The sequence below is a fragment of the Trichosurus vulpecula genome, chromosome 3 (assembly GCF_011100635.1).
Source record: "Trichosurus vulpecula isolate mTriVul1 chromosome 3, mTriVul1.pri, whole genome shotgun sequence".
NCBI classification, from domain to species: domain Eukaryota; kingdom Metazoa; phylum Chordata; class Mammalia; order Diprotodontia; family Phalangeridae; genus Trichosurus; species Trichosurus vulpecula.
In genome coordinates, this window is record NC_050575.1 from 165,484,628 (window position 1) to 165,508,915 (window position 24,288).

At 45.5% G+C, this 24,288-nt stretch overlaps 1 protein-coding gene across 7 annotated transcripts in view; it reads right to left on the reverse strand.

Moving 5' to 3' along the window:
* Positions 1-24,288, reverse strand: part of RAPGEF1 (Rap guanine nucleotide exchange factor 1) — a 188,330-nt gene that overhangs the window by 9,957 nt on the left and 154,085 nt on the right. For 3 of the 7 annotated variants that reach the window (XM_036749200.1, XM_036749198.1, XM_036749197.1), the window contains 13 exons: positions 23,678-23,950; positions 21,108-21,200; positions 19,076-19,164; positions 17,188-17,299; positions 14,987-15,062; positions 12,713-12,797; positions 9,232-9,324; positions 6,445-6,630; positions 5,005-5,089; positions 4,706-4,800; positions 3,680-3,758; positions 3,476-3,577; positions 965-1,062 (listed from right to left, as the gene is read on the reverse strand). In XM_036749200.1, coding sequence (XP_036605095.1) covers positions 965-1,062; positions 3,476-3,577; positions 3,680-3,758; positions 4,706-4,800; positions 5,005-5,089; positions 6,445-6,630; positions 9,232-9,324; positions 12,713-12,797; positions 14,987-15,062; positions 17,188-17,299; positions 19,076-19,164; positions 21,108-21,200; positions 23,678-23,950 — 1,466 coding nt within the window. The remainder of the gene's footprint in view (positions 1-964; positions 1,063-3,475; positions 3,578-3,679; positions 3,759-4,705; positions 4,801-5,004; positions 5,090-6,444; positions 6,631-9,231; positions 9,325-12,712; positions 12,798-14,986; positions 15,063-17,187; positions 17,300-19,075; positions 19,165-21,107; positions 21,201-23,677; positions 23,951-24,288) is intronic. The other 4 variants (XM_036749201.1, XM_036749199.1, XM_036749203.1 and 1 more) reach the window with 2 other exon arrangements.

Genomic DNA, 24,288 nt, shown 5'->3' on the forward strand with positions numbered 1-24,288 from the left:
AGACAATTATTTCAGGCAGCTCAGTGGCGCAGTGCATAGAGAGCCGGACCTGGAGTCAGGAAGACCTGAGTTCAAATTTGACCTCAGATACTTGGTAGCTGTGTGTTCCTGGGCAAGTCATTTAACTTCTGTTTGCCTCAGTTTCCTTCAGTGTGAGATAGGGATAACAATGGCACCTACTTCACCGGATTGTCACAAGGATCAAATGAGATGAGTCTGTGAGGTGTTTAGTATGGCGCCTGGCACATAGTAGGTGCTATGTAAAAGACTATTTTCTACTCTGTGCGAACGGACACAACTTCAAACGGCAACAAAATTTGGAAAAAAAAAAAACCCAAACCACTAGATTACCTTACTTACACACTGGACTTCCATTTAGAAATACCCTCAGCCCTTTCTTTTAAGGGACGGGAAGGCTGCATGTTCTATCAATTCCAACCACGTTTATTTTACTTGTTTTAGAGGATGCAGTTGGAACTACGTAGAGGTTTGAATGTGTTAAAACAAGTTACCACTAAAAAAGTTCAAGATGAAATAAGCTGGGGGGAGGATTATATGAGTAATGATGCCTGGATTAGCCGTCTACACCTCCACCATGAGGTGCACCAGTCCTGTGCACCACAGCTATACTCTCTCTCACCCGAGGCTCTGGGGCCCCAGTGGGGCAGAATGCACTGAGCCACCTGGCTTCAGGACGACGAGGGAAGCCGATTCTTTCTGTGGCACCATCTTAGCTCTAAGGAACAGTCTAGAGGTATTTAACAATCACAGAAGGAAATTCATGAAAGGACTTGGTAAAGCTCACGTCAGCACACAGGGCCCTTTCCACTGGAGAAAGACTCTTATTTAAAGGTTGGAAGCTGTCATTTAAGGTTTTTACGCAGGAAGAGAGAGAGGTTAATGTCTCTCCTATTCAAAGGAGGAGAAAAAATCAAGTTCTGAGCCCGAGGAAGATACTACTCACAGATATGGGATACAGGGAGGCTCCACATCAGAAAGAGCTGCCCGATAGGCCCGGAAGGAGGAAGAGCTGTCAATCAAAGTGCAGTACTCGGCTAGGCCCTAGAGGAGGACAAAGCGACAAATGTGAAAAAGCAGTATAGTACAGTGGTTGGAGCATCTTACTGTGGGAATCAGCTTTCAGTTCTGGCTTGGCTACTAACCAGCTGGACAACCTTGGGCAAGACTAATGATCTGAAATCTCAATTTTCTTGTCCATATGTCAGCTAGCCAAGGTCCCTCGGTTTTCACATCCTACATTCTCATTCTAAGATACCTTCCAGCTCTGGCATGCTACAGGTCCAGGAATAAGCCAACTAAGATCCAACATCTTCCCAGGTCAAAATCCTCTGTGTACCTAAGCCCAGGCTTATCCGTTATCAAGGGGCTAAGAATGGTCAGTTACAGCGTGATGTTCGTGAAACTGTGAGTCTAGTTGCTGCATGGGCCACTTGGTACTGCTCTGTTTCACAAATGTAAGCAGTGCTCCTCAGCCTCAGGCATGCCTGGGGCCACTGCTTTACCACTGGTCAGAAGGGGGTATTGAGACAGAGAATGAGGCTGGATTAATAAAAGTCCATCATTATTCTAGAAGCGTATTCCACTGATGTAGGGTTATCTTTTTACAATGACAGCCCATGTGTTCATTCATGCATTTCTTTAATTCCATCCACTATAATCCTCTCTTCAGCATTCAAAGACCTTCGTAACCTCCCCCACACCTGTCCAGTCTTCTCATACCTTACTACCCGAAACTCATTATTCAGCCCAGCGACACTGACCTCCTTACCGTTCCATGAACAAGACATTCCATCTCTTGACTGCTGGCGTTTTTTTCTGGCTCTCCCCTATGCCTGGAATGCTCTCCCTCCTCATCTTGGCCTCTTGGCTTCCTTCAAGTCCCAACCAAAAATCCATCTTGTACAGAAAGCCTTTCTCAACCTTTTTTGACCCTAGTGCCTTCCCTCTTCTAATTATTTCCTGCATATAGTTGTTTGTAATTATTTGTTTGCTCATTGTCTTCCCCATTAGATTATGTGTTCCTTGAGGGCAGGGACTACCTTTTGCCTCTTTTTGCACCCCTGGCCCTTAGCACACCGACCAGCACATAGTAGATGCTTAATAAGACTGACTGGCTGATTGATTTGCTGTGTGCTCCCCATGGGATGTAAGCTCCTTAAGGGAAGGGACTGTCATATTTCTGTCTTTGTATCTCCAGTGCCTGGCTCAGTGTCTGGCACACAAGAGTCTAACATGCTGTGGTGGAAGGGGCACAGAATGGGGAGTCAGGGACCAGGTTGCTAGGCCACCTCAGTGATATCAATTGTGTCCCTTCACAGCCTCCTCTTTTATAATGGGGTTGGACTAGATGGTCTCAAGCAACTTCCCAGCTCTAACGTCCAGGATTTTCTAGTACCTGTGACCAGGTGATTATGATTCCTTCCAGCTCTAAATCCTACCATCTTAACGATTCCTCAGCTGGAAACGATCTCTTCTTGATCTGACCCCACTGAACGCTGGCTGATTCACAAGAACGTCTCATTGGGCAGGGCTGGTGGTCTGTGTGCCTTAGGATTAGGATGAAATGAGGTAACCTCACTGGTTCATTCCACCAATCAGCATTTATTAAAGGCCTATAATGTGCTGGCGCTGGAGTTCACTGCTGTCCTTCCTCTTCTTTGTCTCTTAGAAACCCTAATTTCCCTCAAAGTTCAGCAAAAAACTACCTCCTACATGAGGCTGTACCTGATTCTTCTCCCCTTTACTTCTCTTCTTTATCTTCCCCCCACTCCCACGCCTTTTTTTGGGGTATTTATTTATATGTTATCTCCAAAAGAAAACTCCTTAAGGGCAGGGTCTGTTTCATTCTTTTGATTTTGTCTTGACTGTGTTCTATAATAGTAACTGGTACACAAGAAGCAGTTAATAAATGCCTGTTGCTTAATGGATTCACTGTGTAAGTGTCACTGAAAATGACATACTATTTTGTAAGTTCTTTATTATAGGATTGAAGCTTTAGATCTGGAAGGGACCTCAGAGACCACCTAGTCCAAACCCCTCATTTTACAGATGAGGAAACTGAGGCCTGGGAAGGTCCAGAGACTTGACCATAGTCACAGGTAGTAAGTTTGTGTCTTATAAATTTTTGTCTCTGTATCTCTGGTGCCTTACAGGAGTTTAATTAATAAGTATTTGCTGACTCAACTAAATAAAATTCATCACTGAAGATGAAAACAATCAGAAATTCTCTTCTTTGTCCTTCAAACACTACCACCACTTGCTAAGTGCCAACTGTGTGTGTGGTGCCATGCTAGGCACTGAGGGAGGCTCAAAGTTTAGCCTCCAGAGGGCTAGGCTTATGTCTTACTCTTGAATGCTTTGTGTATACATAGTAAGTTCACGCATGAATGACTGGCTCCTTTCTTAGTCGGTGGTCAGTAAAACTCCAGATGCAGAGGCCCTCGTACCAGCTCACCTCTGAGGTCTGTTTCTGCCACTCCAGCCTTCGGATGGGTGCTGAGTCCAGTGCTGAAAGGATGGCCAGATAGGAGTTGAAGTTATTTAGCTTCCTCAAGTGCTACAAGAGGAAAGGAGCCTTTGTTATTGGGGGTACTATCTAGCAATGAAAAGCTTTCGTGCAATCCAAAGAGCCAAAGAGCTATGGCTAAGCCTGCATTACCTTCATGATCTTGATAAATTTCAGAAGGAGCCGTTCCCTGTCCTGGGCTTTTTCCTGCAGCATGATTATTGAACGAACCCTGTGACATTGGAGTGAAAACAAGACTGAGGTCACTCCTAAACTTGATTTTGACTCTGGGCTTCCAAATAGCAGAGATGTGACTGGCTGTCCTTCTTCCTACAAGATCACCCACCCACCCACTTCTCCATGTAATCCGTTCCTCCCTCCTTTCATTTATCCCCTTACCTACCTGGTATGGACTGAAAGGCAAAGAATATCAAGTCTCATAAAGGGAATTCGAGAAGAGAGAGAGAGGGAAAGAGACAGACAGAGGGAAGATTCCATCCCTGTTCTTGAAAAATTTATAAGCCACTAAGGGAGATGATGTAATGGAAGAATAATGCAGAGAAACATATTGTCGATGGACCCCAGGTTAAGATATACCACCTTGGAGCATTCTTTAGATCAAAATCCTTTTCTGATACAAAGGCCCTCCCAGCCTGCTTATCTTCATTCAGAATAGCTCCATTCTTCAACTGAGTAAATTAACAAAGATGATGAGATGCCTTGGCAATGGAAGGTAGTTATCTGTCAATGGTCTAAAGATGTCTAGACATCTGACTTCCTAGTTATAGGCTAAGACTAATCCTTCATTGAGAGGAAAAGAAGTTCTTTAGGGCTCCTAAGGTCAAAGTTAAACTCTGGGTTTCCAATTTTGAAATATAAATATTCTCCCAAGTGCTAAGAACCCCAAAGGAAAGTCTTAAATGGAAACTTAACCACAATCACAATCCATGTAATGGCTGAGTGTCCTTCCCTTGTTTACAGAGATGGAAACCTATTCTATTTAGGGGGTGGCTGGTCTGGTCAGGTTGGCTTTGGTTTCCTTGCCCTCAGAATTTGGGGAATTAGAACATTCTTTCAAAGTGTTCCCAGGTGGGCATGTGCACCTAAGCTTGGCAGCAGGAGGTCTGTGAAATGCAGAGAGAGCAATGAAGGTGAAGATGCCTCTGTGCCTTTCCTTACCAGTAGGACATGTTATTAAAGTGCTCAGTAAACTGTGTCAAGTTAGGGCTCTTCTCTTCATTCTGCTCTTTTGCCCAAAGCAAAACTTCTGGGATCTGAAAGGAGAAAAGAAGTATGAAATACTCTGACAGCTGGAACACCTTGGTTTTCCCTGTGACTCAGAGCCTTGCCCAGCCCTTCCCTGACAACCTACAACCTGCCTCCAAAGGGATGGGGCAGTCCCAAGCTTGGCTTCAATCTTTCTCTGGGCCCTCCCCTCCCTCTCTCCCTTCTCTGGGGACTGCTCCTGGGCTCCATACCTCTATCTTATAGAAGAGCTCGGCATCTAATAGCGTCAGCTGCTCAGCAATCTCATGGCTGTGGAAGTCGTGCAGAGTCCCAGGCCTGAAAGAGATGAGGTGGGGCGAGGAGTCAACGTTAGTAGACCTGGAGGGGCAGAAGGTTAGGGATGGGAAGGGACTTAGAACGTTAAGCCTGGATGGGAACACAGACATGATCTAATCCAACTTGCTCATTTCAAAGATGGGGCAAAGGAAGGCTCAGTGGGGCAAGCGACTTGACCTTGGTTTTGTGGTGGTTTTACCGCATGGTGCTTCCACCCTCTTGTCTACTGCTCCACACTTCAGAAAAAGAGAAACCTGCCTCCTCTTCCCTCAAAACACAGGGTTTGATTCTAGCCTTCCTGGTCCCAGTGGAGACAGTCTCTACACAGCTGAGGGAAAACTGACCAGGAGAGGTAACTCTGGGGACGTGCTCACTCCAATACAGCTCAGTATTCTGGGAGATGCAGTGGGTCTCACCTACCTTTCTGATCATTGTTCATGAAGATTAACAGCAATTGAGGCTGGATCTGGGATCTCACTGGCATAAGGAGCTTCCAGATAAGGAAGCTTCCTCTACAAATACAGGTTGTAAATATATTTTTACAATAAATTTATTTAATTACTTTTCAGTGTATTCATAGATGAATACATACATACATACATACATGGTGTTGCAAAAGTATCACTGCAGTGTTATTCGCGTTTAAGATTTTTTTTAAGGCACTAAGATTTTTTGGGACACCCCATATAGACTTCCTTTAGAAGAGAATTCATTGTAGGGGTGCTAATTCAGCAATCTGGTAGTTACTATATGGAGAGGCACATGGTGGAGTGGATTAAGGTCTAACTTTGGAGGAAGTCAGAAAGGTCTGGGTTGAAGTTCTGCCCCTCCCATAGACCAGCTGTGTGACCCTGAGCAAGGGGCTGACTCCCTCCCTCAGGAACAGTAATTATATGACAAAACTCCCAAAGCAGCAGTATGTTATAGGACTGGCAGTCTGGGAGACACAAGGGACTGGTCTCTAGAGGAACCTTGCTGTAGGCTTGCTAAACACTTAAGTCTTAGAATGCAGGATCTGGGGTGGAGGGGGCAGTGGATGGAAATGTGGGTGGGAGAAGGCTGCTGAAAAGCATTGATGGACAGCTCACAGTTTTGGAGCTGGCAGGGATCTCAGAGGCCACCAACTTCAACTCTCTTATTTTATAACCGAGGGAAGAGAAGCCCAATGAGGCTAAGGACTGGCAGAAGGTCACCCAGGTGGGAAGTGACTGAGCCAGGATCTGAGCTCAGGTCTCCTGACTCCCAATCCAGTGCACTGTGTTGTCTCTCACCTGGCTCATGTACTAGTGACCTGGAGGACTCGGCTGGCATAGGAACAGGCTGGGGAGGGTTGGCTCAAGGGCCGGTCTCCTCACCTGGCGGCCACTCCTCGAGCAGCCAGGGGCTGGTCAGAGTTGGCACACTTTAGCATCTTCTTCTGGTTCACTTTGTCCAAGATATTCTTCCGGAGAACTCGGGCAAGGCTCAGCTCCCCACTGCACACTAACCGAAACACGAGTTCCATCAAGAGCTTTAGAATCTCTTCGGTCAATTCCACTAGGCTGAAGTGTGATAAAGAGACCCACATCACCCAGAGGAAGCAGGTGCAGAATCACTTATGCCCTACAGATATCTATCCACCCATCTCAAAGAGGTGTCCACGATGGGCCCCTGGGGGCCAAGGCTAGCCTCCCAGGAGGAAAAGTCAAAGCCATTGGGCAACCATAACCATGGTGACATTGAGAGAAACAGACCTTGAGAGGCTCACCTTGAAATCAAAGGGAAGGTAAAAATTACATTGCCAAAAAAAAAAAAAAAAGTTTACAGATTTCAAAGGCAGAAGAACTGAGGATTAGTGTGCCCATAGGATCTGGAGCTGGGAAGGACCTTTGCAGTCACTGAGTCCAGCGAAGAGAAATGATGTGCCCAAGGTCACATGGGTAGTAATCAACAGAGCCACCAATGCTGGGATGTCTTGGGCTTGGTGTTTTTTCCCCCTCCTACTCCTCCTTTTAATGCTTCTAGCTTTCAATTCCGTTTTAAACAGCTCTTGGTGGCTATTCAGGTCAATTCAATTTAATTAAACACCCACAATGTACAAGACCCTACAGGTACAAAGATAAAAAAAGGACATAAAGAGCTCTCTTAAGGACCTCACGAGCTGATGGAAGGGATAACTGAGGTATGCAGGTGCTACGACACAGGTGTAACTACAACGGACAGCTCCCAGACAGAGGGCTCAGGCATCTGAGGGCACAGAAATCACTTCAGCTGGGCGGGGTGGGGGGGGGTGGGAGCGTGGCGTGTAGAGAGTGCAGAGATGGTTTCATGGAGGAGGTGACATCCAAGCTGGTCCTTGAACAAGGGGAAGTGGAGAGGAAAAAGGAGAGACCTTTCAAGGCATGGGAGTAAAGATGTGGGACAGACTGAGTAAAAGTACAAAGGAGATACAGCACTGTGCCTGGCACATAGTACATGTTTAATATATTCTCATTCATTCATTCAAAGGAGACGGGAAAGAGTACAAAAAGTAAATAACCAATTTGGCTTAATGGCAGCTTACATGAAGTGGAACAGTAGTAGATAAAGTGAGAAAACAATGTTGTCGACAGTCCATTGGGGGCCTTGAATGTCAGGAGAAGTATATGATTTATTTGGAAGGCAATGGGGAGCCACTGAAGGCTTTTGAGGAGAGGAGAGATGTGATCAGAGGTGTTAGGAAGATTATGTGGGCATTGCTGAGCCCAGAAGGAGTTTCTGGGCTGCCAAGGTTGCCCTGGAGCATCTTGGATTATCTTTCCCCTTGGGCACCTAATGTGTTACTCCAGCATCACACCTCACCTTTGATTTTTTTCATCTGGGAAAGTTACAGGGCAATGTTCCTAGCTAAGAGAATCTGCCTCATGGAAGATCATGCCCCAGAGAACTTTGGAAAGTTCTGTTTCCTTTCCTGGATCTGCTTCCTCATCCCACAACTTAGAGGGAGGCACCTCCATGCTTCTGTCCTTGGCTCTTTCTATATTCTCTTTTGGAGATTTAATTATATCCTCTATGCAAATAACTTGTGTATCTGTACCTTTAATCCCAACCTTTCCCTAGACCTCTGATCCCATATGTACAACTCTTGGCTAACTCTCTCCATCTGTTCTGGCCTGTTGGCGCTTCAAATTCAACATGTCTAAAAACAGACTCGTTGACTCTCCTCCAAAACTTGCCCCTGTCCCATATTCTCCAGTTCTGTGGGTGGGAGGGGCCTGTCAGTCACCAAGACGTGTAAGCCCCCAGGCAGTTTTGAATCTTTCCTCTTATCTCCCGTAAGCTATCAATTGCTAAACTCTATCAATGCTACCTTTGAAGCATTTCCTGCATCTTTCCACTTCATTAAAATTCATTCTTTTCTCAGGCTCTCATCCTTCCTTGTCTAGATGACTGGAACAGCTTCCTAAGCAGACTTCTCGATTCTGGGCTTTCCTAACCTTCCTCCCCAACCAACCCAGATTGATCTCTTCTGTCCCAAGATTTTCATAGTACTTTGTGCCTAATTGCATTCTGCCTTGTAGCGTAGCTATGTGGTTCATGGTTTTTCCATCAGGAGACTGTGAATTCCTTGAGAGACAGGTGTTTTTTGCAGATGTCTTTGTATCTCTAGGGCCAACACAGGGCCTTACACACTGTAGGCACTTAATAAGTGTCTGTTAAATGAAGGAATGAGCTCCTTCCTTGATATTGATGAGCCTCATTGGTCTGGCTGAGGGAGGTCAGCTAGATACCCTCTCACAGAACAGGTTTTAGAAAGGTAGAATTATCATGAGAGTATCTTTAAAAGATGCAATGTAGCCTACCGAGTTTGGCACTATGAACACAGTAAAGATACAGGCCCTGTTCCCAATTAGCTTCTATCCCTTGCAGATAGGTGAATGGACAAAAAAATGAGAGGAAGAAATAATCAAAAGCCATCACAGCTTGCACACCCTAGTGATGAGACTATACTCCTGGAAGCCAGTACTAGGTGTGGAGGGAAGGGGCAGACCAACCTAGGGACAAACCCTCCCAGCAGAGGGAATGTCTCAGAATACCAAAGGTCTAAAGAATCGGCCTTGACTTGTGTCCTTCTGTCCCCAACCCCAATCCCTCCTGAAGACAAAGGGAACGAGAGTGCTTACCACAGTTCATCCACCACCCGCACCAGCACGAAGAAGGTATTCTTGCTGACTCGCTTCTTGAACGTGTCAGGGAAGGGGCAGAATTTCTCATATGTGAAGCATGTGCTAAGGAAGTTAACTCTCATTTTGACACAGCTAGTGGGGAGGGAGGAGCTGAAGCCGACTCAGGCTTCAGAGAACCAATCTGGCTGGGCTGCTTCTATCAGCCAGGTCAGTTCAATTTTTAGTGAGATGAATTTCTGGAAAGGCCAGAGGGCAGGGAGGTCAACCCCCTTGGCTGGGCTCTAACTATCCAATTCTGCCTTGAAGAACATGAGGGATGTAGAGAAGGATCAAAACAAAAACAATTCTTGGAAAGCCCTGGGAGGAACAGGCGTGTGTGAGTATCTCTATAGCGTGTACTAACCACAGACTGTTAGGCTTAAAAGGGACTCCAGATCAATCTCCTACCTAGTGCAGGAATGTATTTTATATTTCCACTGTCTCATAAGGCAGCCAAGTACATGGTTGGACAGGTCGATGCCAGCTGCTCTCTAGGGCAGGGAGAGAGAGCTCAGTGTCGTGCCCTGGATCTGGAGGCAGACGACCTGGGTTTGACTATCCTGGCTCTGCCGCTGATTTTAGGCAGGTGAGTCTGGGTCTCGGTTTCCTCATCTTTAAAATGAGGATGTCTGACTAGATGATTTTTAAGGTCAGGATATAGCGTGACTCCATGAACTCTACCTCTCTGTGATTCCCTACTTCCCTACACTCATGCACTGCTTATAATTTGGTTTTCAGGAGCTACACAGAATGTCTGCTTCCCCTCCCATGTGACAACCCTTTAGGAGATGCTGGTCTCTAAATATCCAAGGGTTCCCGCTAAGTCATCTCTTCTCTAGGCTCAACATGCTTGGCTCCCTTGACTGTTCTGTGAGGCACCACTTTCAGACCACCCTGAGCTCCCTCCTCTATGTCCCTTGTAAAAGGGTACATACCTAGAAGTGCATATAAGACTCCGGGTCAGGCAGGGGTTCTGTGAACTTGCTTTAAAGTTATTTTGATAACTATTTCAACATAACTGCTTTCCTTTGTCATCCTATGCAGTTTATTTTATGTATTTAAGAACTTTATTCAAGAAAGGGTTCATAGGCTTCACCAGACTTGCCAGTGGGGTCCAGGAGTCACAAAAGATGAAGAAGCCCTGCTCTAGAGTATGAGATGGTGTTGGCATAATGGACAGAATGCTAGATCTGTAGTCATGAAGACCAGGGTTCAAATCCTGATTGTACAGATTCTAAGCCACTTTGGCTCTCTGATCCTTCATGTCCTCATCTGTAAAAGGAAGATGGACCAGACAGCCTCTGAGACTCCTAGGCCTACCTCTATGATCCTAAGACATCTAACTCTTGTAGGGTGCACTGAGACAATCACCTCATTTTGTTATTCAAATTCTGGGCTGGAGGTGGGGCGGGGATGGCTCTGTACATGTGACTTCATAGGTGTAGGGAGGTGATTCCTGGTGTGGAAACTCCTTTCACTGAAGTATATCCACAACTTGTTTCTAACTAATAGCAGAAAACTGCCCAGGGCACTGAGTGTTGTCCCTTTCACTCTCGTTCTGAAGATCCCCTAAGTCTTTTTCCTCAGCAGCTGTTCTCACTTAGCTAGCTCATGCTGAGCTTCAGGACAGCTAAAACGACCGGGTCTCTTTTATTCACATCAATGGCTGATGTGCTGGGTCTCGTCCAGAAGATGTGTTTTTAGGATTGAAATTTACAAGACTTGAAGGAGGGCCGGCAGGGAAGGGTGTTCCCAAGGGGAGGTGCTGCAGAGAAGGGGTGGGTAGCGATGTTGAACTATGGAAGCAGCAGGGCCACAGGATGGCCATGGGGCATGGTGATGGTCAATGGAAGTGGGATTCTCTCCTTGTGTTGAAATAGTAATTACATCTGTCCAGCAGATGGGAGTGTTGAGCTACGAGGCTAGAAGGTCTATCAAGCCAGCCCTCACAGCTTCCTTAGGGAGCTTCTTGCAGGAATACAGCAGCCCTGGCAGACTTGGAATCCAGGAAGAGAGGAGGGAGAGGGGTGTGGGTTCTGGTGGGGCCAGCTCAGCAAGCAGTGCCCTCTGTGAGCCTCAATGGAGTGACTGTATCAGAGGAGAAAATAGTCTTTATGATACCTGAGCAAAACTTTGCCTATCACTGTTTCTAGTTCTGCCTCTGAGGCCAAGTGGGACGAGCACGTTTCTTCCACAGTGCAGCCCTTCAGATACTTGAAGAAAGCGATCATGCTTGATGCTAAGCCTTCTCTCCTGCAGCTCCTTCAGCCAATTCTCATATGACATCTTCAAGTCCTTCCATCCTGGCCAGTCAGTGACTGGGGGAGGAGTTAAATCTAACTACTCTTATGATACCAATTGATCTCTATAGGGCTTTAAGGTTTACAAAGGACTTTCTTCAAAACAACCTCAAAATGTCTATCTCACCTAGGATCTTAGTTGGTAAGTTATCAGGACCAAGGCATCTACGTGGCTTTGTAGACAGTGGGCTGATCTGTACAGGATTTGAGAAGACCACCCAGTACCAGGCCAATACGTCTAAGTCCTGGGAGGGGTGTGGGTGTGGGGAGTGTGCTCACACAATTACCAGATTATCTAGAAATGATGACTATCAATTAGCCAGTTTGAACCACTTCCTGCCTCCTCATGAAACATCACTTCTGACTGCCCAAAGTTGTGGGGGTTGAGAGGAGGTATGGTAAAGGACGCTCTCTGACCCCTCTACCTCCTATATCAGGATCTCCCGACATTTTTAGGGTGAGAACTCTGCTGTACACCTGAGACCTCATGACTGAGCAAGCTTGGAATGATGAAGATGCTTCAAACTGTCAAGACTATGGCCAATCTGTCTGAGTATTTACAAAACCTCAGAGCCGGGAGAGATTTCAGAGGTCATCGAGCTTAATCCTACCTGAACTGGAATTCCCTCTAATGTCCCCTGACAAATAGTAATCCAGGCTTTTCCTGAAGACCGCCAGCACCTTACCCATCATTCCATGCTGCCTTCCCAAGTTAAGTCCCCCTTTCATATTTTATTCTTCAAATACCTGAACAGTCATGTGTCCCTCCTGAAGTCTATTCTTCCCAGGGTTACACATCTCCAGGTCCCTCCACTCAGCCCCTGTACAGCATGTTTTTCAGGACCTTTCCAGCCACCTTTCCACCCTTTGTCCTGGATATGCTCCAGGCCTGGGTCTCAGCTTCTCTAGTGTAAGTTCACAAGTGCGAATGTCGAGGGGCACAAGGATTGGGGCAAGGCTGAAGCCTGTATTCCCCAAGTTAGACCATGCCGAAAACTTCCTGTAATCACAACCCTCCGTGGCTAACAGAATCCTTCCTTCTCAGACCCCTCAGAGCCTTCCAACTCAGTCACCCCAGTACTCTGGAGGTGGTGGGGGGAACGACTTGAAAATCACTGATGGCACTGCATAAAGGATATCTATACTGTAGCTTCTTAATGAGCTCCTCAGGGGTGATAAACGTCCTGTAGGTTGTCAAAAAGGCTTCACAGTACAAAACCAAATCTAAAAAGGAGGGAAAAAAGTGATCATTCACTGGGTCTTGACATGACAATACCTTCTGCCCTCACTTTGAACCCCCACCTCCATAAAAATAAAAAAATCCTTAAGTGAAGCACCTCCCCCTCCACCCCCCCCCCCATCACCTTGCACGGAGGGACAGAGGACCAGGCATGACCTGGGAGTGTGAAGCCCTGGGTGCCAGGCTTGGCTTTGCCACTGGCTCACTGTGTGACCTTGGGAAAATCACTTAACCATTTTGGGCACTAGTTTCCTTCTCCATGAAATGAAGGTTCCTCTCTAAGGTCCCATTCATATCTCACATTCTATGTTCTGTGGAAATGGAAAAAAGGTCTCCCATTTCCTTTTTAGTCACTTGGAAAAATGGGTGAAAAAACTAGGGTAAGAAATTTTCATTGTGAGTGTAATGAGGAGTGCCAGCCCAGGTGGAGAAGGCTGCCACTGGCCTAAGTAACAAGGGAAAGGGCTACAGTCTCTTCTGGATGGGCACAGAAGATCAGTCTGTCAGCTGTGCTCAAGAAGCTTCAATAACTCTCAATTACCACTAGGATAAAATAAAAACTCCATTGGTGTTGAAAGCCCTTCACCTTCTGGTGCTTACTTTCCCCACTGATTTATCCTCATGCCCTCTACATGCCAGCCAAACTGGCCTGGGCCGCCTGCTGTATCGAACATTCCTTCCCTCATGTCTGTCCCCTTATGTTCAGAGGGCTCTTCTTCACCTCTACCTTGTGGCAGCCTTAGCTCTCTTCAAGGCTCAGCTTAAGGGCCACCTCTTCTGGAATTTGTGGCCTTTCCTGACTCCCCCTAGCTGTTGGTGTTCTCCCACCCTCCAAAATGACTCTGCATATATTTTCTATTTACTTATCTGTATATCTCTCCGCCCCTGCCCCCTCCCCCCACATCTGTAGTTTGGTTTGGAAGCTCCTTGAGGGCAGGGATTTTTTTACTTTTGTATCTCTAGTCCCCAGCACAGTGCTAAGTGTTAAATGAATAAATGAGAGAGCCTGGGGAAAGTTTGTGTAGACTCACCTGCATTAGCCTTAATTTACAGGGTTAATGATTTAAACCTAAAAGGAACCTAAAAAAAAATCTAGTCCAGTGGTATCATTGACTTAGAAAACCACAAATTCACATTATCTATGTTGCATTGTATTTATATTTATTTAGTCTGTTAAACATTTCCCAGTTACATTTTAATCTGTTTCTGTGGCCTGCTTATAGCCTTGAAACTAGTTTGACACCTCTGATCTAGTCTATTCTCTACAATTTACAGATAAGGCAACTGAAAATGAGATGGCTCAATGACTGGTCCAAGGTCTCACAGTAGGAGGGAGTGGCAGACCTGGGCCATGACTTCAAGTCTAGTGTTCTCTATGTCAGAGGGATTTTTTCTTCTACCAATAGAGGCACTTTCCTCACATCCCACTTCCTCCTAAGAGGGCAGCAGAATCAAGCATTTTGTACACAGGATGGGAGGCTTAGGTCCTGGAAATGGACCCTCAGCTCACTGTACCCTGCTAGAATAAAAGCCCTGGCAAGGAAGGGACTCATCCATTTTGTCTTTGTGTTCCCAGCACCTAGCAGTGCATGGCGCACAGTAGATTTTTATAAGTACTTGGAGCCCGATGGATCATCTGGTCCACTTTCCTCATTAGAGACAAGGAGGGGACACCCAGAGAGGTTAAGGGACTCCTCTATCCATTCTCTTTCACCAGAGAGGACAATGCACTCCTTTCCAACAATCTTCTAGGAATGCACATGAATGAAGCCCTCACAGCTTGAGGCTGGATTAATATAGTGGGATGAAGTACAGGGTTCATGATGAAAAGTGTGTAACACAACAATGGCCCATTGTCCCTCCCCTACAAAGATAATGCTGATGACCCAGTGCCGATAAGGCATGCCATTCTACATTGTTCTTCTAGTGCTGGGAATGAATTTTCTGATTCCTGTATATTCATTTGCCTGAATTTCCCCTATGGTCAATGGCATATACCCTCAAACAACTAGCTCCCACCTGTGGGGCAGGCCATGCTCATGAATCAGAGCAATGCTACCAGTCTAGAGAGGGGCTGAGCCAAGACTGGATTCTTTAGCTTTTGCTTCTTGGGTGCAGGCCAGGGCTAAACAGTATTGCAGGGTCCTGCTCCCCAACAATCAAATTCACTAACCTTTTCTGTCGGTCTCAGTTGCATGGACCAGCAATATATCCCCAGATCCCCCACGGACATCTGGACCATCATCACCCTGCAATGAAAACAGAAATGGGTACTACAGGGCAGAGGGGAAGCTCCCAAGTCTCTTTTCTGGTTCAGTCTCACATATAAGGGCTTAGGGCTGTGAACACAAAAGTTACAGGATGGTTAGGGCTGTCATACCTGAGAGATCACTGAACAAAAAAGAGTCATAACATAACCCAATGGAGGTCCCAGTTCAGTGGCCAAGAGTGGAAAAACAGGCCTCTAAGGACCAAGGACATGAGCTCGTCTTTATGTACCCATGTAGAGGAAATGGGGGTAAGAAGTTGGGGTTCTCAGGCGTAGGTGGGTCAGAGGAAACTGAGCCACCTGACAATGGGACAATACCCATTTCATCTCCATGTCTTAACAGTGTGTGTTGAATTCAAGCACCAGGTAAGATGGAAAGGTTTTAACAGATAATCTGAAAAGTGAGTAGGGAGAGAAGGAAAATGGCTCAGGTGGGCATTAGCTTCCTACGAAGGTCAGGTTCACCCCATCCTTCCAGTGAAATGGCTCTGTGCTCAGGCCTCTCCCTGAGCTGGATCTGTTCCTATTTGCAGGTGTTTTGCTGATCACCACTCGGCCACAACAGCACATCCACAAGGCCTTTTACTAGGGGACTACAAAGAACCTTATGCTTTGTTCAACTGCTGCTCAAGCAACCCCATAAGACCTGGGGAACTCAGCTTAGCTTTCCTTGTTTGGGTGAAGAAGGAAAGAAAAGAGAAAAAAAACCGAGTCACAGGGCTGGTGTCAGTGCTACACATGGAACCTAGGGTCTCGAAGTGTGGGCTCTAACCACCAAATGTTTGTGTACTATGTCTTCCTGGAGCCAAATCAAGAGCCAATATTGCCCCTCCTCTTGATGCTCAGGGCAAACACTCCTGAGCGGCACCTGGGATCCTCAGGCACTTTGGTCTCCCCTCTATCCAGAGGGCTTAGAAGCACCTTGCATTTCTAGCTGCAGGGTGGATAGGCCCACAATATGATTTTTCAGGTGAAATTCTGGCAAGGGTCATGAAATAGCACTTAGGGGATTATTAATGGCTCAGCCCTCTCTTCAGTGGATCCCAGCTGTCAAAGTGAGCCTCCTGTAAGTGCTGGCCAGTGATAGATTGCGGTCCTTCCATACTCCTTGACACGTTGAAAGCTTTTCAGGATGAATGCATTACTCTACTGGCCTGAAGTCAAGGAGGGCCAATCTGGTACATCAGCATACCAAGAAGGATGTCTATCTGCCTGCCTGCCTTGGCCTCAGAGCCCAGAAGCAGTGCTAACTCCTTAAGGGATGGCCAGGCTATTTTGTCAAGTGATTTGAATTTCTGAAGCTGCCTGGTACCATAGATGGGCTGCTGCCTCACAGGATGTGACTGCCATATTCAATTAATAATGATGATCAGGACAGGGAACAGAATGATTTCACTGGCATAGGAAACTCCCTCGACCCATGCAGGTCGACACCTTCTCCACAATTTAGCCTTAGGGAGCTGCCAAGAGCACTGAGGGGGCAAATGACTTGCCCGGACACTTGGTCGGTATGTGTCAGAGGCAGGACTGAATTCAAGTCTCTCTGGCTTCAAGGTTGGTTCTCTAGCTACTATTTGAAAATAATACCAACGGATGATTACATAGCCCTTTAAAGTCTGCAAAGCACTTTCTACGTATCATCTCAGTTGTGTCACACATCTACCCCCTGAAGTAGGATTAGTTCTGTTTTGCAGATGAGGAAACTGAGGCTCAGAGAGATGGAATGGTTTTGCCCATAGCCAACATCTGGACGTGAAGCCAGATCTTCCTGGCACCAAGCACAGGGTGTTGTCTACTCAGTCATGTCGCTTCTTCAATGAGAAGGCAAGAGACGGAGGAAGTCTGTAGTGGCAGGGGTGGGTGGGTGAGTTTGTGTCTACAGGCCTAAAGATGCAGAGAAGCCATTTTGATGCTGTACAAAGCAGGAAAGTGGCTGCCATTTTCACCAACTGGTGGGAATCCTCGTAGCCTCTCAGTCACATGGTCTTTGGTATTTAAGTTCCTTGGAGGTTGGAAACCACCCAAAGCCCACTTCCCCCTCTGTCCAGCTGTGTAAAATTCTCTGAAACCAGGGTCTTTTTAAGGGAACAGCCTAAATTACCCACCTCTTGCTTTAACGTCAATCTGGACATAATTTCATTGTGGTCAATCAGAGAGAGCTCGTCTACTTCCTCCTCAGACTGGGTCGATTCCAAACCATCTGGGGACTTCAGCTGCCTGGAAGAGGAAGGGTGATGATCAAGCCTCTTAGAGATTCAAGAATGAGCAGGGCAAGGAAGTGATAAGTGAGTCTGGATGATGGATGAGGCTTTCTAGGGTTCACTAAGCCCTAAGAGGTAAAGGGAATCATGACAGAATCAATTCACCAACAAGTATTTATTAAGCTCTGACTACGTGTCAGGCATTGTAGACACAAGGACAAAAGAAAAAAACAATCCTTATTCTCCAGAAGCTTACATTCTAATGGGGAAGACAAGTTCCCATAGAAGTATACAAGGCATAAAGCATGGGAACTGGAAGTTAGAACATTTTCACTCTAGTTGGTCCTGGTTCTGTGACTGACTGGCTGTGTGACCTTGGATAAAATGCTTCCCTTCCATGGGACTCAGTTCCTTCATTTGTAAGATGAGAGAGTCTAGCTAGATGATCTCAGAGGTACCTCCTATTTAATAAAAAGCCTGACTCTGGTCAGTTACAATATTTTGTTTTAGGGTGATTTAAAAAATCCTCATTGCTGATTTTTGATGCTTAGAAGGATTTTGTGAGAAAGGCTGCATTTTTGTTTGCTGAATTTAATGTGGATGAAATCACTGTATTCTTACTTGTATAGAGTGACTTAAGATGAGAGGAACTTCATAGGTTCATAGATTTAAAGGTGGAAGAGACTTCAGAGGTCATAAAATTCAACCCCTTTATTTTAGAATTAAGGAAACTGAAGTTCAGAGAAGGTAAGAATAAATAATAATGATGCTGATGATGGCAGGTAGCATTTATATAGCGCCTACTATATGCCAGGCACTGGCAAACATTATCTCATCTGAGACTCAGAATAACTTTGGGAGGTAGGTGCTATCATCACCACCATTTTACAGATGAGGAAAGTGAGGCAGAGGTTAAGTGATTTGCCCAGGGTAACATGGCTAGTAAGTGTCTGAGGCCAGATTTGAATTCAGGCACATAATTTACTACTTGTTATTAGGCCAAGACTAACTCTTTGGCCATTTGACCCCCAGGCCAGTGTCCTTTTTGCTAGAACAGGGGCTCTTTACGTTCTTTGTGTTGTGGAGCCTTTTGGCAGTCTAGGTGTAGCAGCTCATGGACCCCTTCTCATAATAATGTTTTTAAACATCTGAAGGAAATGCTAAATTTCACCTAGAGATTAGTGAAAATAAAGATGTAATTTTTTTCCATCCAATTCCAAAGATGCCCAGAAATCTATCCACAGACCCTTGAGACTCCAGGTTGAGAACCACTGTGCTAAACTATGCTGCCTGTAGGGAACATATCAGTTTAACTCTGTCCTCACCTCTAGAAATGATAGCTCTAAGCATCTGTCTTTCACATAGCCTGGCTGCAGTTCTACCTTCATAAAAGGACAAGAAGATGAGAATCTGTTTGGAAGCTGGGCATTGCAGCTAATTTTGTCTTTCCTTTGAGAGGACTCTGAAACTCTGAAAGTTACATTTTCTAGTCCATGGAGGGCAGAGGGAGGACAAACTAGATGTTCTGGCACCACTATTTGCCAACTCATTTTAAAAAAGTGAAAAATCATCTCTCCTAACTAAAAAAAACAAAATCCCTTAAAATTAGAGCAGCCCTTGTAGCCTTTCTCACTCCAACAAAGCAAAGTCCAGGTCTCCTGGTATACCAAGTGGCAGGGAGGAGACTCCACCTATGCTTGGATCTGACTGGCCTTTGATTTTTTTTTTGAGGGGATCTAGGGATGGAAAGAGACGAAGAAGAGGAAATGGCTCAGGTGAGTACATTTCTTACCTCTCTCCACCTTCTCTGTTTTCTTTCCCGGAGGCGCTGCCGTGTGAGGAGGAATCTTTGGGGTGTCCATCTTTTGTAGCTGGTGATTCCTGAAAAAGGAAACAAGGCTTTGGTCGTCACACTGGTCTCCCAGCATTCTTGCCTGCATGTTCTTAGGAGATTTAACAATGGAACCTCAGGGTTAATTACATAGGAAACCTGTGAGCTTCACTTGGGACTAACGTCTTGCCTCTTGGTTTCTTTCTGACCCTGTGAAATGACACCAATAATTATAACACATTATCAGCTGCCAACCTGAATGAAATAAAATAAACCAAGTGCCTTTTGGAAGTTCTCTCAAGAAATCTTTGCTCACTTTCTGGTTAACGAAAAGCCTTATGTTCTATCATTGGCTAAACTCAAGTCATCTTGGTTGCCCTTCCAATTGTCTTTTCCAGTTTTTGTTTCCTATAATCACCTTGCCAAAGCATATTCATGCATGTGCATGATGAATCCCTTGAAGTGGCCACATGACTTGGATTCACACTACTAGAGTTTGCGATTATAAGTAAAATACTGGTTTCGGCCCAATGGAAATTCAAATACTTTGACCTTCATGAGATTCAGGCCTAGATGTGGAAGCTCTCTTCCCCTACTTTCTCTTTTTCGGGGTCTCCCAACTTATGCAACTCTGCAAAAACAATGAAACTCCAACATTGTAGTTGTTGTGCTGGAGGTGATGTTGGAAGCAGAGCAGTCTGAATGTACGCAGTGTGACAGCAGGAGTAGAGTTCAAAGAACAGAAAAACATGACAACTGAAGTTAGCCATTTATCAGAGAGGGAAAATAGCCAAGAAAAGCAAATCAGAATTTCTCTTCTCTCATGTAGAGATGGAACTGCACCAGGCCACCAGAGGAGGAGGATGACTTTGGACTGGGAGCACAAGGAAAGAAATATCCCAGCTCCCTCAGCATGGGGAGGCCCAGGTCCATCAGCTGCAAATGTCCTGACATTCTGAGATGAACTCTAACTTTGTAGACCCTGAGCTTAGGCTTGCTCAGTGTGAGCACAGAAGGGTTTTTTTTTTGGGGTGGAGGTGGCATAAAGGAGAGAGCAGGGATACGTGGTAAGACCTTGAGTTTGTCTTAATGATAAACAAAAGGAAGACCAAACTTTTTGAGTGACAGAACCAAGACTGAGCACTCAATAACGAAATAACAAGGTCAAAACTTGTGGTATCGGTGACCCAGGCCAAAGTAAGGATCTAGTAGATGGCCTTAGGAGAGTCTTCTCGTGTTACCCCTTCAGCAAAGAACCCAAGCAGTTGCTTTCCGGCATCACTGGGTTTCCATTTTTCCATTGTCACACAGTTTCTGAAAGATGATGCTTTCTAACTCGAGCCTGCCTTACTAAATCAAAACCAGAAAGAACGTTCGGAAAAACTGTTGTTCCTTGAGCGTCATGAATGGGAGCGACAATGGAATGAAGATAGAGATGTCGAGCAATCCGTCAAATGGCTACATGTGCAGTGTATGCATAAACACAGAAGCTGCTACCCTGGGTGACTCACCCAGAATTCTGGGAGGAATTTACTAATGTTTGTTAGGATCATTACACATGCTGAAGAGGAGGAAGAGGAAATGGCTTGATAATGGAAGCTCAGTCTTGGTGTGGGAGAAGTTATATTCTCTGTTCCACTAGGGCAGGATGGCAGGCTCTTTACCATAGAAGGTGGGATAGGGAAAAGCCCCATAGAGACACTTCATTATAAGACCCAGACCTATCACCAAGACTGCTGCGTGCATCAAAACAAATACCAAAGGAAAACCACTGCCAGGGAAAGAGTCACCAAAGCCTGAAAAGAAGCAAAGATGTTTCTGCTCTCCATCTGAATGGGGCTGCCCTCCATTCACATGGCGGTGGGTAAGTCAGCACAGCCACACAGAAGCATCCTGATGGTGGATGGGGGGGCTTGGAGAAAGCAGGCTGCCCCACCCCATGTGAATTCAGCATGCACCAAAAGCTTCTTTCTGCCTTCTGCGCACTACTTACTCCTTCAGAGTGAGGGAGTTCCCCGTTGCTTTGGCCAGAGGAATACAGATTGACATATTCACCCTCACCAGCATCCTCACTGGCGTTTTCGCTCTATGGGAGACAGGATGAAAGGAAAGACACATGTGTTGGAGCCCAGCAGCAGCCCCTCAAGTCCAGCGTGAGTAGCCAACAGAGCAGATCCTGACTCGATGACCTCTTTCCTTAGAGAGGAAGTGTATTTCTGCTCACGGGGAAACACGTCCTCTGGGTCAGAGGGCAGAGACCCCATCCCCACCTCTGGCCTCTCCACTAGTGTTGCCATAAATGTAAAAATTCTCCTGACTACTCTCAGAGAGATGACAAAGCGGGACCTCTCGAAGGGTCCTAAGGCAGCAAGGAGTAAGTGGCGGAGGGGACAGCAGTCCCCCAGTGCAGCTGGAGAAGACGTTGATGTGGAAAGAGAAGGTCTGGCAACAGAACACAGATGCGTATATGGTAATGCATGTGAAAACCATTCAGCATGGGGAAAAGTCAAGCCTGGATTTTCTCTCTGCCCCTTCTGCCAATGGAGCGGCAGGGTCTCCCCCACTATCCTGACTCACATGGCAGTTTAATGGAACCAAGGCAACTGGCCTGAAAGGTTCTCAAGTCCCTCCCTGCAGCCGAATAAAGAACTGGCTTGCACAGCCTTTACTTCCCAAGGTGTCTGCAATTGGAAGGAAGATGTGATCACCTGTAAACAGAACCAGAATCTGAGACGAATTTTCTATAATATATGGTAAGATCTGGCTGGTCACTTGACTCTAAATAGTCACCCTGTGGTATGTGAGATGTAATGGCAAGAGCCACCTCCCCTGCCCCCCATCTTTCCAGTCTTCTCACACCTTCCATCCCAACACATACTCTTCAATCCAGTGACCCTTCTGTGCCTCAAACAAGATCCTCCATCTCCAGCCTTCAGGCATTGTCTCTGGCTAGAATGTTCTCCCTCCTCATTTCCACCTTCTAGCTTCCTTCAAGTCCCATCTTCTACAGGAAGCCTTTCCCAAGCCCTCTTAATTCTAGGGCCCTCCCTCTTCTCATTATTCCTATATAGAGTTTGTTTGCTTGCTGTTTCCCTGACTAGCTTGGGAGCTCCTTGACAACAGGGACTGTCTTTTATTTGTACAAAACTTTCTTAATTTAACATAATCAAAATTATCCATTTTACACCTAACTTTGTTCTCTATCTTTTGTCTATTCATAATCTGTTTGCCTATCCATATTTCTCGTAATATGTTCCACGTTTTTCTAATTTGCTTGTAATCTCTCTCTTTATATCTAGGTCACGTATCCATTTTGACCTTATCTTGGTAAATGGTATAAACTACTGGTCTATGCCCGGTTTCTGCCATACTGCTTTCCAGTGTTCCCAATAATTTTTAACCAAATAATGAATTCTTATCCCCAAATCTTGTCTTTATACCTGTCAAATACAAAGTTATATATTTGTTTGCTGCTGTTCCATTGACCAACCTTTTTCTTAGCCAGTACCAGACAGTTTTGATAATTATTGCCTTATAATATAGTTTAAGATCTGGTACTGCTAAACTTTCTTCCTTTGTTTTTTTTCTTTCCACTATTTCCTTTGCTATTCCTGACTTTTTGTTCTTCCAAATGAATTCTGTTATTATTTTTTCTAATTCAGTAAAATAATTTTTTGGTAATTTAGTTGGGATGGCACTGAATATATAAATTAGTTTGGGTAAAATTGTCATTTTTACTATATTGGCCCTGCCTACTCATGAACAATGGGTAACTTTTTCCTCTCTGTATCCCCAGCACTTAGCACAGTGCCTGGCAAATAGTAGGTGCTTAATAATTTCATTTCAGTGACTGGCTTGATGTGAACTTTGTTATATAAAACAGTTTTAGATTTAAGCACAGACATTGTGTTTCTACGTTGTCAATGTTATTTCACAATCTCACGGAATGTTAGTGTCAGAAGGGACTTCAGAGAATACAGAAATCTAATCCAACTCCTTCATTTTACAGGTTAGAAAATTGCAACTCAGAGATAGGGAGGTGACTTTCTCAAGGTCATACTGCCAGCAAAAGGATCTGTTACTTCAACCCAGGTCACCTCACTCCCAAGTGATATCTGTGCATCTGCGCTCTCTCTGTCTCTCCCCCCTTCTCTTCCTCTCTTCCTCCCTCTACCTCTCTTTCTCTCCCCCTCCCTCTCTCCTTCTCCCCCCCCTCTCCTCCTCCCTCCCTCTCTCTCCCCCTCCCTCCCTCTCTTTCTCTCTCCCTCCCTCCCTCTACCTCTTTCTCTCTCTCCTTCTCTTCCTCTCTCTCTCCCACCTCCCTCCCTCTCTTCTTCTCTCTCTCCCTCTCTTCCCCCCTTTCTCTCCCTCCCTTCCTCCCTCTCTTCCTCTCTCTCTCACACACAAAATCTAGTTTTGCTGTTTCACTCTCACACAAACTCCTGGTTTTATTGTCACTAGAACAAGGAAGAGAAGGGATGGTATTTCGGAAAAACAAAATTTTACACTCTAAAAATTTCACAGTCCTATGGGAAGTTGCATTTTTTTTTTTGGAAGTCTCACCGAAGGCGTCTGGAGAGAATCAGTGAAAGAGGTTTCAGAAGGAAGGTAGACAGAATTCCCATTCAAGTTGCTCTCCTGAGAACAGGAATTGGGCCCATCCACAGTGCTGGGAGGCAGGATGGCTGTGGTTGGCACCGCTAGGTCAGAGCTCTGAGACTGGTGGACAGGTGGGAAATGTGGAGAGGAAGAGGAGGTAGACGAGAGGAAAGGTGGAACGGAAGCTTGGTTGTGAGGCATGAAGTCCTGGGAGTAGGACCTAAACACGGACTTATACTAAGGAAGCAAGTGGGATACACACACACACACACACACACACACACACACACACGGTTGAAAGGGAGAAAAGACAGAAAAGACAGACAAAAGAAAAAGTAATTAGAATAACCATAGCTGAGCAAGTAGCTTTAGAGCAATGCTAATTTTTTTTAAAAGGACTATCAGAACAGGAAACTAAACACAAGATTTCTACCTATTTTTTTGTTTTAAATTAAGATTCCCACTCTGACTCACAACTCTTCAGTGGATAAGACATTACACACAAGCTTTCCATAAAAGGCTTGAGCTGCCAGACATACACTGTACCTGTGTTAGGGACATAGAGGATTTAGTTG